Source organism: Mizuhopecten yessoensis, unplaced genomic scaffold (genome assembly GCF_002113885.1).
Source record: "Mizuhopecten yessoensis strain PY_sf001 unplaced genomic scaffold, ASM211388v2 scaffold1285, whole genome shotgun sequence".
NCBI lineage: Eukaryota > Metazoa > Mollusca > Bivalvia > Pectinida > Pectinidae > Mizuhopecten > Mizuhopecten yessoensis.
Window position 1 is genome coordinate 20,577 of NW_018403970.1, and position 16,313 is coordinate 36,889.

The 16,313-nt window shown below is 39.5% G+C and overlaps 1 protein-coding gene across 6 annotated transcripts in view; it reads left to right on the forward strand.

Annotated features, from left to right (window-relative positions):
• Positions 1-16,313, forward strand: part of LOC110458795 (protein FAM65B-like) — a 100,161-nt gene that overhangs the window by 17,313 nt on the left and 66,535 nt on the right. For 2 of the 6 annotated variants that reach the window (XM_021510705.1, XM_021510714.1), the window contains exons 1-2: positions 4,801-4,941; positions 7,039-7,405. In XM_021510705.1, coding sequence (XP_021366380.1) covers positions 4,818-4,941; positions 7,039-7,405 — 491 coding nt within the window. In that variant the 5' untranslated portion in view covers positions 4,801-4,817. Of the gene's footprint in view, positions 1-4,102; positions 4,487-4,641; positions 4,775-4,800; positions 4,942-7,038; positions 7,406-16,313 lie in introns of those variants that run through there. The other 4 variants (XM_021510723.1, XM_021510749.1, XM_021510740.1 and 1 more) reach the window with 4 other exon arrangements.

A 16,313-nucleotide genomic window follows, 5' to 3' on the forward strand; every position in this document is an offset into this window, starting at 1 on the left:
TTTGAATATTAAGATTTAATAGTGTATTAATTCAGGGAGGAGGGAGTCATCTGCCAGGCATTGGGAAGGTTTCTATCTTACCCAGTAAATGCATTCGGTCCCCCTTTAGTCTTACTGCAGGAGGGCTACTACTTATATGTTTGTCTCAGGCAGCCAATCAGCGAGCACTGACCAGTGGTCAGCCTCCTTTTCAAGATAGCTGCTATTTTTCAAAAGCATCACTCCAGAAATTTACATGGTCGCTAGCAGACGTGTTGCAGCACTCGCCACACACAGCCCTGGCATTTTGTCTCCCTTCCACCCTCCCATTGTTCTAAATTGTGTTTACATTTGTAATAGCATATAGTTAGTAGCTAGTTGGAGAACCATGGAAATCTTTTTGTAATATATTGCGTAACATTACATAATTAACATGTAAGGCATGTATCAAGGTTATCGCATGACCTTGAACTTGGTTTGCACACCTTGGGTCAAGGTCATTGTGTAACCTTATCTAATAATCATTTGGCAATCGTGTTTGTTAATTGTGTAAGCGGCGGTAATAAATTACCATGGTATTCTTTGTCCCAAACCTGTCTTTGCGTTATGTGTGATACCCGTAGTGTAATTAATAGAGTGAATACTACGGGGCCCTAATAATGTTTTTCTATGCCATGGAACATAATTGGAGTTTCCTTAAGTTAAAAAATGTTTTTATGAAACATGGTCCTGTTTATATTGGAAATATAGAAATGTTTAATGTAGATTTAATATCGTGAAATGGACAATCAGTCAGTTATATATATATATTCCAGTATGAAAAATCAGCCATAAATATTTAATTCATCAGCCTACATTAATTATTGATCAAATTTATCGGTATCAATGTATATTTACAGTGTGTAATGGTAAAAATATCAATATACCATGAGGAATATCATCTACAGGGTTAGATTTCACATGTATTAGTGTCAGTGGATCTGTTTGTATCTGCCTCATGTTTCAAACATCATCATACCCGGTACTTCCATAATAATTGATGATAGGTATTTAATCCATGATATATAATGAGGTTCTCTGATAATTTACAATCTGTGATATAAATTTTGTCTTCCATTGTAAAAGCTTGTCAAAGCTCTATAAAGTGTAGATGATAGAGAAAGGTCAGTTTATATACATCATATATCTGAGTGTAATTTTTGTTGTCTGAATCAGGTAAATACATTCCTTTGGAACAAAGACTTCATTATGTCCTGAAGGTAATACTTGTATTTACATATATTACTGTAACACTGCTCAGGTCTATAACAGGTAAAGTGTGGGATGTAGGTATAAACTAATGGAAGCTATATATTTTAATCTTCTAAGCTACAGCAGCTAATGTGGGGTGGGGGGTTAAAGATATTGTTAGTAGCATCTATGGTGTTAATATGTGTGATCAAATTCTTCTGTGAACCCTTATCTGAAATATTGCGTCAACATATCGTTTCCATAAGATAGGCTTGGATTCTATGGGGGCAGTGGATATTGCTTCTTGCTTCAGATGTTCCATGCACAAATTGGCCACACTGGGAGACACCCATAGCAGTGAAGCGTTGTTGATATATGTTGTTTCACCTTTGTGTGCATACGTAGGACACAGTGTAAATATCGTACTTACCAACCTGATAAAACAGTTTAGAAAAAGACATTAGACGATGTNTGACCCCCTTTACCTACATTTACTCTGACAATTTTAGAACCCACCAACCATATATTAATTATAAAAACACTGATATGAATCATGCTGCCAGGAGTGGGTATACTTGCTGAAAGTGGCGTAGACATTTGTAGATTAGCGCTGAAGTTCAGTACAACAAGTTTAATGTTTTAATTGATAATATTGGAGCTTATATGTCACGGAATACTTGAGAGTTAAGATTTTCGCACTCTACCATAACAGGGACAAGTCACCCACTTACCGATATACTCCTCCCATCCACAAGTGTATCATTTAAACTCTACGAGAAATGTTTCCCCTCCTAACACAAGTCACTAACTGGTCTACAAGTATGTTTTTGTTGGTTCATTTCAAGTGTTTTAGTTACTAAAGATTGAATCATTATTCCAACCATAGACTTTGGCACTGGTCTTAATGTGATTGTAGCTGATGACTAACGATAATTGATTTAACTTGAGGTTGCATTGAAGGTTGAAGGTCAGATCGTATTTTATGTAGGAATTACGACAAGATACCTATTTGAATTTCTCTGATGAAAATAACTATTGAACTATGTAAGAGTTAGATATTTGAATTCAGAAAAATCTTTAAAAAAATATTGTATGATATGAACTGAACCAAGATGTTGTCTGGATAATAAAGCCTTTTCTATACTCATCAAATAGATATCTAAATACTAACGCCCAATGACCAGCTTCTCTAGATACCTTGTCTGTCACTAATCTCACCTGGGCAGACAGGACAGGTAAGTATTGAATCATAAACCTGGTGCAACATGTAAGGTAATGAATCGCCCATGATCCTGTGCTATATTGTACACAATATCCAGGATGAAATGAATGTTGAGTGGATTAAAATGAGATAAGTTTGTTTACTGAATTGAGATACCTTTGTTTACGATATGTGTCATATTTCTGACAGTACAAGGACACACCTCTGGATCCCCACCTGATCCACACCTTAACGGCTGGCAAACAGTGTTAGACTGTTACATCTAAAACCACGGGATCAATAGATAACATTAGTTATTGTCTTTACGTTCAAATATTTACAGAGAACACGTTGATTACCAACATAATCTGATTTCTACCTGTCCTTTACAGTATACTGTTGTCACCCTGTACTGTGGGACATCACTTGGGCCTGTACGTGTTGATCTCTACCTGTCCTTTACAGTATACTGTTGTCACCCTGTACGATGGGACATCGCGGGGGGCCTGTACGTGTTGATCTCTACCTGTCCTTTACAGTATACTGTTGTCCCCCTGTACTGTGGGACATCACTGGGGCCTGTACGTGTTGATCTCTGCCTGTCCTTTACAGTATACTGTTGTCACCCTGTACTGTGGGACATCACTGGGGCCTGTACGTGTTGTTTCATAAAATTCTAGTATTTTATTGTTAGAAAGCTTCCTATTATTATCATTTATTGTGATAAATGTGGATGATACATATAATTGGATACAGAAAGGTGAGATTTTGATGTATTGATTGTTAGTTTTACATCAGTAATATGAAACAATGAGTTCTTTAAATCTAAAAATACAAACGCTTGTGTTTCTTCTAATAAGATTTCCTATAATAATTATACAGCTTACATTTCAAACGAAAACCTGCATGTTCTTCAGTGAATTTTATTTAAGTTAAAACCATTTAAAAATCAGCTGTATTTGGACATTTGAAAGTTGTAAATAGCAAAGAGTGTACAATTCCCCCTTTATAAGGTTCCCCTCTATAAGGGGGAATGAAAACTCTGCATTCTCGTTCCCAACATCTACACCAGAGGTACAATATGTCTACACAGGTACACACACAAATTGTACACTCTTTGCTATTTACAACTTTCAAATGTCCAAATACAGCTGATTTTTAAATGGTGGGAGAAAGGAAAACACACGTTTAAGGTATACACAGTATTTCCCTAGAGGCGTCCTTCTGTCAGTTAATTTTTATGTTGGGCAGATTCATGCCGAGCTGTATGCACAATCAGGTCTGATTAATTAGCATACAAGGTAGTGTTTTTACCTGTAATGTTTTTACCTGACGTATCTGCTTACCTTTATCTTTACTTAAACGACAAGGACATTTTTGTTTCACATAAATAATCACACGAAGATACATGGATGATGAAATTAGGATAAAAGTTCAAAATAGCTTGGACGCATTTTAAAAATTGAAATTGAAATATATTTCTGCTTGCATATATAATCAATTCATAGTGCTCAATGTATCTGAATAGGACATCAACAACAAAAATCTACGCTGTGTATCTAGTACATGCTTAAATGTCAAATGTGGAAATGTCTTTTAGAAATGGAATTTGAATTATTTAATAAACCTAATTAGCATATAATTATGTATTTATACAAAGTTCAAATATGCATAATAAAGGCAGGCCATTGTGGGGTTGGAGCTAGGAGAGATAGGTTGTACAGAGCAGCTTGATCAATACTGAAGGGGAGGTCAGCCCTGTTGTACAGTGATGATGAGACATGAGGATGTAAACATTACAACCAAAAACAACCTCTTAAATCTGTCCTTCTCTGCTGCCCACAGCTATAAGTTAATCTCCCAGAGTGAGGACAGTTCATTATGTGAATTTCTGTGGTTGGATTTTAAATTCTGCGAGTACATGTGCAGTGATCACACACGGGAGTGTTTCATTCAGTGTTCCACGCCGTCTATGTTTTGATGTATAGGGTAGTGTACTACTACAATGTAAGTTCCTCATTATCAGGAAGCACCTGCTGAAACAGACAAAAACAAATGGATGACCACCATTCAGTGGTAGGTATATAGTGTGTTGTGGTATTTATACCACACATGTACACACAACACGTGTGCTCACTGTTGATGTATTTAGTCTGATGGTATTTACACTGTTCCCTCCCTGAGCTGGCAACGGTATATGTTTTCCTGTATTAGTCCGTTTTATATATTACACAAGAGTTAATCATTGGGCGGGGCTTGGTAACACCATGGAAGGGAATGGCAGACAATTCACGATTTATCGAGTATTGAATTTTTCTACACACAGATGACTAACCCTTATCTCCTGATGATCAATTTCACAAGGTAGGGGTATTGCATTGTGTACAACTACGCGCTGATTATACCGATGAATTCCAAGTATTTACATGTGGTGTTTGTGATCATTTCCTGTGAAAAGTTTCTCTGTGGAGGATATCTGTGTAATATCTGTAATCAGTTGTTTAATCATATGTTGTCTATTCTAACCTACGGTAAGTTCTGTGTATTGTTATGACATATACTGTTACAGTAATATTGTACTTTTACAGGTTTATGAAATATGTCGGGTTTATATTATCATCAATGTTTCTGTAAAATACATTGTAGCTATCAAATGTATAGACCAGAGGATTCCAATAATATAACCTAGGTACCATTACACATATATATAGATACCATTGATTACTTGTACAAACTCAGCTGTAACTTAATCTGTTTGATTACCATGTGCTCTGTAATATGATTAAAACATATACTTTGAGTACATTTGTACTCGGCTAGATCCCTGGGTCGCTTTTTGTTATACTGATTTAAGAGGATACTTATTCTATTAAGTAATATAACTAATTAAATAGTATATGTGTGTACATTTCTGTTTAATAATTGGATTTATCAAAGGATCCCAATCAGGAAAGTTGTTTTTACAATAATACACAAAACTGTGACACGGATGTATTCATTATAAGAAGGTAGTTGTGTGGTCAATTATAATTTATTAATTATAATTATAATTGTTAAACACGAACCAATAAAGGCAGCCTTCCTAACACTGAGAATTAATGCCTGTATCTTTGGTATTCACTAAGAATAAAAATATAAGGGATATCACATTTATATAAAATCAACGTGGTTTCCTACTATAACTTGATGGTGACTAGGTGGTGAAACTCATAATAAAGTTTATAATTTTATTGGAATGCTGATTATTTCTCTGAGATTTATAATTGTTTATAATTTATAATTACCTTTGATGTTGTTTATTGCTGTGAGATATACCAGATACATACAGTGATTATAATTCCATTTTGATGTTGTCTAGCTCTGGAAGTTTTACAGTGTTAACAGTATAGGTACTGATCCTCTGTTAGAGTTTAGTCCACACAGTTATTGTAGATTTGTCAGTATAGAGTCAGACAGTATAATATCTGGTCAGTAAAGAATCAGACAGTATAATATCTGGTCAGTGAAGAATCAGACAGTATAATATCTAGTCAGTGAAGAGTCAGACAGTATAATATCTGGTCAGTGAAGAGTCAGACAGTATAACCATAGGAGTGTTTTGGCCTAATATCTGGTCAGTAAATAATCAGACAGTATATAACCATAGAAGTGATTTGGCCTAATACCTGGTCAGTGACTGGTCAGTAAAGAGTCTAGAGTTACCCAAAACAGAAGAGTTTTGGCCTTAGGTCAGTCACTGATCAGTAATGGAACTAGACCTTACACTGAGTGACCTTAGCTGAGGTCAGTATCCAGGGGGTCAAGCATCCATCAGTGTGGTTTTATGTCTGGACACAAGCATTAATGTGATATTAACAGAAAAGAAGTCTGGTAAACATGACAGTTGGACAGTTTTATACTGCCAGCAAATTAGATTATGTATAATACTCAGGTTGTAAATCCTACAACTGACAATGGCTTCTTCCTAATTTACTTTTGCTGTTGGAAGCCTGACTATACTATCTGTAGTATCCTGGCTATATACCACAGCTCCTCCCAGATCTACACAACTTATTTTGCTACTGAAGGTTGTTTCCTTGGGTGGAATTGACTTGTATAATCCTATTAATTAAGTAAGAAAGTGATGATTTCCTGGGTTATGATATTTGTCAGGTTTCCAGAAATGCCAGGAAAAATGAAGATGAATCAATAGGACATACCTACACATGCACATAATACTGGCTAGCTGGCATGTCTTGTTTCCATGGTAACACAAAAGAGAGAAAAAGAATGATTGACATTTCGACAAGTTCATGCTGCAGTGGCTGTTGGTAGTGGGAAAAGGCATTCATTGGACACCAGAGAACTAGAGCAGTATTATCTAGCTATATCAAGTGTGCCAGGTGTGATACCTGTGATACAGGTGTGGTAGCACGAGGCTAAAGTATTGATATCATGTAATGAGTGATAAAACAGGGATTTTGTTGTTTCATTAATCAGTATGGTTGAATTGTAATAACTAGTTCTCATGAGTTGTCATATGTTAAATGTTATTTTTTTTGCAGATATCTCAGCATGATGTAAAACATGACGTTACTTCCTGTTCCACAAGCCATAGTAATATAACTGTTTTGACTTGTGTGTTGTAGATCCCTTCTCCATGACCAGGAAGGACCCTTACCAAACAGAAAATCATGTCCTCTTGGAGAACATTAACAACAATATACAGGTCCCACGGGGTCCAACCTTAGAGTTACCTCCCTCTAGCAAGGGAGCTAGTGTATACCGGAGCCAGTCCTTTGGCGGGATGTCGACACGCTCAGCCCCGAGTCTGGGCTCCCCATCGGGCTCCACCCCAGTCCTCGGGGAGACGCTGAGAGGACGGGGTTGGGCCAAGTCCCCTCAGGCCTCACGGACAAGTTTAGGGGGCAGCTCAAGAAAGTCCCCCAAAATTCCCAAGGTCCCACGTCCCAGTCGGGCTTTCCTCATGTTTGACAGCGTACGGAGAGGAGTGAGGTAAATATATTTATTTACTACTATTTACTATAATGTCTATCTTTGTTGATCATAAAACAATCTAGGAAATTGGTCGAGGTAAATTATTTAGCACTGAGCAGGGATGTAGGGGACAGGTCAGTCTGTTTTATACTTAATTGTCCAGTAATGAAGTTGTATTTATATTTACTTGACCTCAACATTATTGGAAAATTGTTCATGTGCTGAAGTTGTTTAAGGAAAACGGTATGCTTTACATAGGCTGAGGATGAGTTCAGAGTTGATATATATAACAATACCACCTGACGTTAATTTCAATGGTTTATAGGCTATTTTGGGACAAAAATAGCTGACATGTAAAAATAACAGGCAGACAAGCTATTTCACTCCCAACCTTGAGCTACATATTGAATATGGAATGGTATATTCAAGAGGTTTGGAATAAAATAGCTTGTCTGGCTGTTATTTTTATCATTATCCCTGGGCTACAGACACCTGATATTAGCATGACCATGAATGTAAAAATTACTGCTGAAATCTGATAGTTTGCCTATTAGCCTGTTGCCATGGCTTTCTTCTGGTATTCTGACATGTGAAACTTGGACTTTAACTTTAGATAATAATAATAATAATAATATACAACATTTGATATAGTGCCCTATCTAGCTAACATAAGCCACTCTAAAGCGTGTCAGTTGTGATATGGATCTGTCATATTATGCAAATTTCTTGAATTAATAACTGATTCTATTAATTATATATCTTTGTATAATGTACTTGTGTGAAATTTTGGATACCTGTTTTGTATGATATAATATGTACACAATTCCTGATATTTTTCATTTGCACATCTGGTATTTCCTGCATTTTGTACATTCAAAACATTTATTCAAAATGGGAAAAGGTATAAAATGAAAACTGCTATTTCCTGAAAAAATGTTTTTTGGGATAATTTGATAAAACCTTTAATAAAAAGTCAATGACAATGACACAAGGATGAAAACAATGCCAATTCTACAGTACATGAGACAAACACTATAAAAATAATCCCTATCTTCAATTTTTGACTTCATAAATATGTTTCCTGTATACATTTTCAAAAGACATGTGGTGTAATAACACCATTAGTTTACATGTAAATACCCAGCATGTCTCGTCATAAAATTGACCTCTAAACCACCTACATTTTTTTGTAGGTACTATAATGACACACTGCAAACTCATCCATACCAGTGTATACTACCTATGAATCAGAATCATCTAAATAAATATCTCCTTCAGTCCACTGACTCAGGCCTGGGGTCATTGTGGACAGTGGTCAAAACTGACCACAGCACAAACATATAGGCCACTGATGGACCATAGTTTCATGTACAAATGTAAATGGATTAATAGATAAATATTGTAGACCTTTTATAGATTCAGTACACAGATCAATGGGAAACAAAGCAAACTGATGCTTGGAGCCAGTACTAGTTAATCTAATACAAACTGTGGACATGAATTTTGATAAATCGTTTAAGACTTGACAAATCGTAGCAAATTATGAAATATTGCATATAAAATTTTGCCAGGTTGTCAATTCTATGAGACTTATTAACTCATTCACCCCTGGAGACACATTTGAACTCTTCCAATTCAAAGGTTGGAATAGTTCATTATTACATTTCAGGGATGAATGAGATAACACTAGAGTGGATGGTCATTGGTTATTAGATATTTGGGTGGATTTATGATACCATGTATTTTGGTGTCTCCTAGATTACTTTTGTTTTACATTGGGGATCATTTTGAAATTCAATAAAAATTAATGAGATTAACAAAAAAAAATAAAAAAATCAGTTATTGATAAATAATGGTATTTTAAAAATACTAAACAGAAGTAAAAAAAAAAAGTTTCCAAAATAGCTGTGAACTACATGAAAAATAAGCAAGCGTTACGTACATAATATAGAAAATAGGGGGCAGCAACAGAACAGTGCTATAGAGAGTAGGGGGCAGCACCAGGACAGTGTTATAGAGAGTAGGGGGAAGCACCAGTACAGAGTTATAGAGAGTAGGAGACAGCACCAGTACAGTGCTATAGAGAGCAGGAGGCAGCAACAAATAGCGCTATATAGAGTAGGAGTCAGCAACAGAACAGTGCTATATAGAGTAGGAGGCAGCAACAGAACAGTGCTATATAGAGTAGGAGGCAGCAACAGAACAGTGCTATATAGAGTAGGAGGCAGCAACAGAACAGAGCTATATAGAGTAGGAGGCAGCAACAGAACAGAGCTATATAGAGTAGGAGGCAGCACCAGTACAGTGTAATAGAGAGTAGGGGGCAGCACCAGAACAGTGCTATAGAGAGTAGGTGGCAGCAACAGAACAGTGCTATATAGAGTAGGAGGCAGCACCGATAGTAGGGGGCAGCACCAGTACAGAGTTATAGATAGTAGGGGGCAGCACCAGTACAGAGTTATAGAGAGTAGGAGACAGCACCAGTACAGTGCTATAGAGAGTGACGGACAGCACCAGTACAGTGTAATAGAGAGTAGGGGGCAGCACCAGAACTGTGCTATAGAGAGTAGGGGGCAGGACCAGTACAGTGTTATAGAGAGTAGGAAGCAGCACCAGTACAGTGTTATAGAGAGTAGGGGGCAGCTCCAACACAGTGCAATAGATAGTAGGGGCAGCACCAGTACAGTGCTAAAGAGAGTATGGGGCAGCACCAGTACAGTGCAATAGATAGTAGGGGGCAGCACCAGTACAGTGTTATAGATAGCTGGGGGCAGCACCAGTACAGTGCTAAAGAGAGTATGGGGCAGCACCAGTACAGTGCAATAGAGAGTAGGAGGCAGTACCAGTACAGTGCTCTAGAGAGTAGGTGGCAGCACCACTACAGTGCTATAGAGAGTAGGGCGCAGCACCAGAACAGTGCTATAGAGAGTAGGAGGCAGTACCAGTACAGTGCTCTAGAGAGTAGGTGGCAGCACCACTACAGTGCTATAGAGAGTAGGGCGCAGCACCAGAACAGTGCTATAGAGAGTAGGAGGCAGCAATAGAACAGTGCTATAGAGAGTGACGGGCAGCACCAGTACATTGCTATAGAGGGTAGGAGGCAGCAACAGAACAGTGCTATAGAGTGTAGGAGGCAGCACCAGTACAGTGCTAAAGAGAGTATGGGGCAGCACCAGTACAGTGTTATAGATAGTAGGGGGCAGCGCCAGTACAGTGCTATAGAGAGTAGGAGGCAGTACCAGTACAGTGCTATAGAGAGTAGGGGGCAGCACCAGTACAGTGCTATAGAGAGTAGGAGGCAGCAACAAATAGCGCTATATAGAGTAGGAGGCAGCAACAGAACAGTGCTATATAGAGTAGGAGGCAGCACCAGTACAGTGCTAAAGAGAGTATGGGGCAGCACAAATACAATGCTATTAAGAGTAGGGGGCAACACCAGTAAAGTGCTATAAAGAATAGGGGGCAGTACCAGTACAGTGCTGTAGATAGTAGGGGCAGTACCAGTACATTGCTATAGATAGTAGGGGGCAGCACCAGTACAGTGTTATAGAGAGTGGGGGGCAGCTCCAGTACAGTGCTATAGAGAGTAGGGGGCAGCTCCAGTACAGTGCAATAGATAGTAGGGGGCAGCAACAGAACAGTGCTATAGAGAGTAGGAGGCAGCACCAGTACAGTGCTGTAGAGAGTGACGGGCAGCACCAGTACATTGCTATAGATAGTAGGAGGCAGCAACAGAACAGTGCTATAGAGAGTAGGAGGCAGCACCAGTACAGTGCTAAAGAGAGTATGGGGCAGCACAAGTACAATGCTATAAAGAGTAGGGGGCGAAACCAGAAAAGTGCTATAAAGAGTAGAGGGCAGCACCAGTACAGTGCTGTAGATAGCAGGGGCAGTACCAGTACATTGCTATAGAGAGTAGATGGCAGCACCAGTACAATGCTATATGTAGTAGGGGGCAGCTCCAGTACAGTGCAATAGATAGTAGGGGGCAGCACCAGAACAGTGCTATAGAGAGTAGGGGGCAGCACCAGTACAGGGCTATAGAGAGTAGGGGGCAGCACCAGTACGGTGTTATAGAAAGTAGGGGGCAGCACCAGTACAGTGCTATATAGAGGAGAGGGAGGGGGGGGGGCAGCACCAGTACAGGGCTAAAGAGAGTATGGGGCAGCACAAGTACAATGCTATAAAGAGGAGGGGGCGACACCAGAAAAGTGCTATAAAGAGTAGGGGGCAGCACCAGTACAGTGCTATAGAGAGTAGGGGGCAGCACCAGTACAGTGCTATATAGAGTAGAGGGAGGGGGGGGGGGCAGCACCAGTACAGTGCTAAAGAGAGTATGGGGCAGCACAAGTACAATGCTATAAAGAGTAGGGGGCGACACCAGAAAAGTGCTATAAAGAGTAGGGGGCAGCACCAGTACAGTGCTAAAGAGAGTATGGGGCAGCACCAGTACAGTGCAATAGATAGTAGGGGGCAGCACCAGTACCGTGTTATAGAGAGTAGGGGGCGCAGCACCAGTACAGTGCTATAGAGAGTAGAGGGCAGCACCAGTACCGTGTTATAGAGAGTAGGGGGCGCAGCACCAGTACAGTGATATAGAGAGTAGAGGGCAGCACCAGTACAGTGATATATAGAGTAGAGGGCAGCACCAGTACAGTGATATAGCGTGTAGGGGGCAGCACCAGTACAGTGCTGTATATATTAGGGGGCGGTACCAGTACAATGCTATAGATATAGGGGGAAGTACATCGCGTGATCTTCTTCTGATTAGCTATTACAGCATTCCCTTTTACAGAACGGAGGATGAATTATTAACAAAACTTTGGACTAATCCTTGTGCTCGGAGAATGTTTCAACTTTACATATAACAAGTCAACATAGTACTGAATAGCCTGCACAGAGTGTATCTAGGTACAAACTCATTGTGTAAAACTCACACATTTTTGATTCAGTAATGAAATATTCATGCTACTTTAACAGTAGCTTGAGTTTAGTAGACAACATAGCAATATTTGCAGAGCTGTTTGTCAGTATTGTCATAAGAATTATCACCCTAAAGGTTGGTCTATTTTATGAACAGTTACCCAACCACAGGTCCATAGGTTAAGTTTACAAGCTGAATTTGAAATGTCAAACAGCAATTATGAATTTGGCTGTCAGTGCACTAGGCTGTTCTAACTCTGTAACACTAGATATCCCTGACTAACACTATCCTTAGGACTTGTGTGCGAATCATACAGCTTATGTGTTCAGTTTTATCTCATTCACCCCTGAAGACACATTTGAACTCTTCCAATTCAAAGGTTGGAATAGTTCATTATGAAATTTCAGGGGTGAATGAGTCAATATCATGCTACAGTGTCCTCTCCTTGTCACCAGAACCGTTTTATCTGTAAAGCAGTTTGCACCTGTAAGTCTACATCAGCCCTACCTTCCACTTTTATTGTTTATCTCCGATTACTTTATATATAGACGTCATTGTCATGTCCCACTAAGCTTGATACCTTAACGGAGATATAGAAGTCGATTTAACAACTAGTATATGACATGAGGTTTAACCCTCGGGTATGATATAGGTATTTAATATACATACAGTTGATCTATTAAACCTTTTTACACATCAGATCCATTGATCAACAGGTCTTTCAATATTTATTGTAGTTGCATTTAGTTTTTCAAGAGTACAAACAAGTGCACAAGTTCATTTTTTATGCTAATGATTTTTGTGATTGTTTTCTAAATGAAGTTAATTCTGTGCACTCTATTCTATCAAGAAAAATTCTTCTAAAGTCAGAACATGTTATTCTATCATCAAGGAGCTATGAATTATCAGAAACAGCAATCGTCTGGTGTTAAAGTGCTATTTCCAGCCATTGTATCAGACCATCAATATTATACTCCGATGACTCACAACTCAAGGGAATTCACGTATCATTTATTTAGAATTTAATTTTCTGATAATATCAAGAAAATTAAGTGGATTTAAACGGTCATTGATTTGTAATGAGATGCCCGGGTCATCAGATTATCACATGGTTGATGTTATTCTTGGTCAGAGGTGAAATTGGCGACAGTTTTACACAGATTTATCAGAAAACTATGTCCTCTTGACTTCTGAAAAACATTTGACAATGTCTGCAAATGCAAAATTTGTCTTTGCCTTAAATTGTAGGGTTTTTCAGCTTTCTGAAAGATTAAAAATTAAAATTGTAAGATAATATTTAAGGGAAATGTAAAATTTGTAAGATAATAATTCAGGGAAACGTTTTGCCTTGAACTTTAATACTAAGACAGGGGTGTAAAAAAAAGATTTCAGAGCACTTTCCCCGGCCCGAGCAAGTTGACCTAATAATCCACTTGCCCGAAAATATTTTCTACTTGTCCCATGTAAAATGCATATGATATACATGTAAAAGCACCCTATTTGCAATTATTAGCTCACCTGCCATACCGTGGCGTCCGTCGTCCATCCGTCCGTCCGTCCGTCCGTCGTCCGTCCGTCAACAATTTCTTTAAACGACTTCTTCTACTAAACTAAATTTGACTGGAAGCATCCCTAGGTGGTGGGGATTCAAAATTGTACAAATGGTGGGGCTGACCCCCAAGGGGGCTGAGGGGCGGGGCCAAAAGGGGTCAATTTGGCTATATTGCTTTAAGCGACTTCTTCTCTGGAACTAAGAAGTGGATATCAACCATATTTGACTGGAAGCATCCCTAGGTGGTGGGGATTCAAAATTGTACAAATGATGGGGCTGACCCCCCAGGGGGCTGAGGGGCGGGGCAAAAAGGGGGCAATTTGGCTATATTGCTACAAACGACTTCTTCTGTAGAACTATGCCATGGATATCAACCATATTTGACTGGAAGCATCCCTAGGTGGTGGGGATTCAAAATTGTACAAATGATGGGGCTGACCCCCCAGGGGGCTGAGGGGCGGGGCAAAAAGGGGGCAATTTGGCTATATTGCTACAAACGACTTCTTCTGTAGAACTATGCCATGGATATCAACCATATTTGACTGGAAGCATCCCTAGGTGGTGGGGATTCAAAATTGTACAAATGATGGGGCTGACCCCCCAGGGGGCTGAGGGGCGGGGCAAAAAGGGGGCAATTTGGCTATATTGCTACAAACGACTTCTTCTGTAGAACTATGCCATGGATATCAACCATATTTGACTGGAAGCATCCCTAGGTGGTGGGGATTCAAAATTGTACAAATGATGGGGCTGACCCCCCAGGGGGCTGAGGGGCGGGGCAAAAAGGGGGCAATTTGGCTATATTGCTACAAACGACTTCTTCTGTAGAACTATGCCATGGATATCAACCATATTTGACTGGAAGCATCCCTAGGTGGTGGGGATTCAAAATTGTACAAATGATGGGGCTGACCCCCCAGGGGGCTGAGGGGCGGGGCAAAAAGGGGGCAATTTGGCTATATTGCTACAAACGACTTCTTCTGTAGAACTATGCCATGGATATCAACCATATTTGACTGGAAGCATCCCTAGGTGGTGGGGATTCAAAATTGTACAAATGATGGGGCTGACCCCCCAGGGGGCTGAGGGGCGGGGCAAAAAGGGGGCAATTTGGCTATATTGCTACAAACGACTTCTTCTGTAGAACTATGCCATGGATATCAACCATATTTGACTGGAAGCATCCCTAGGTGGTGGGGATTCAAAATTGTACAAATGATGGGGCTGACCCCCCAGGGGGCTGAGGGGCGGGGCAAAAAGGGGGCAATTTGGCTATATTGCTACAAACGACTTCTTCTGTAGAACTATGCCATGGATATCAACCATATTTGATTGGAAGCATCCCTAGGTGGTGGGGATTCAAAATTGTACAAATGGTTGGGCTGACCCCCCAGGGGGCTGAGGGGCGTGGCCAAAAGGAGTCAATTTGGCTATATTGCTTTAAGCGACTTCTTCTCTGGAAATAAGAAGTGGATGTCAAGCATATTTAATTGGAAGCATCCCTAGGTGTCAGGGATTCAAAATTGTACAAATGATGGAGCTGACCCCCCAGGGGGCTGAGAGGCGGGGCAAAAAGGGGTCAATTTGGCTATATTGCTTTAAGCGACTTCTTCTCTGGAACTAAGAAGCGGATATCAACCATATTTGACTGTAAGCATCCCTAGGTGGTGGGGATTCAAAATTGTACAAATGATGGGACTGACCCCCCAGGGGGCTGAGGGGCGGGGCAAAAAGGGGGCAATTTGGCTATATTGCTACAAACGACTTCTGGGTCTGGCCACAACCCTAGGGACCTAGTTTCTGAGTCAAAGCTTGGAAACAGTTGAGATCCCCACCCCATAACCATACATAAAATTGCTGGGCATGAAGAATCTAATACATGTACATTCGGAGAATATTTTGCCATGATTGCTTTGGTATCCAGGTGAGCGATACAGACCCTCTGGGCCTCTTGTTATAATATGAATTATTTACTATTTAATAGCAATGATGGATGTATTTATCTTTCTTTCTTTATTTTTTTATAAATATATTTACTAATTCTGACCAATATTTTTTGTAAATAATAAATTTGTACATCCCTTACTGCACTATAGTGTAGGATGTGATACTAGGGCTCTCTGACCAATATTTGATATTTATGGTAAATAATAAATTTGTACATTCCTTACTGCACTGTAGAGGATGTGATACTAGGGCTCTCTGACCAATATTTATGGTAAAAAGTAAATGTGTACATCCCTTACTGTCCTGTAGTGTCATCCTCGATATCCAGGGTTTACGCTCACTTTTGCTCTCTACACCCCTGGAATATGTCATAGCAAAATTTTAGGCACGAAAATAGCTATTTGATTGGTCTCAGGTAAAAACAACTGACCAATCGCTAGGCAGATACCTGTCCTTTGAAGATTACAAAGGAGAGACGCCCGACTTCAAAGCCTATCAATTTT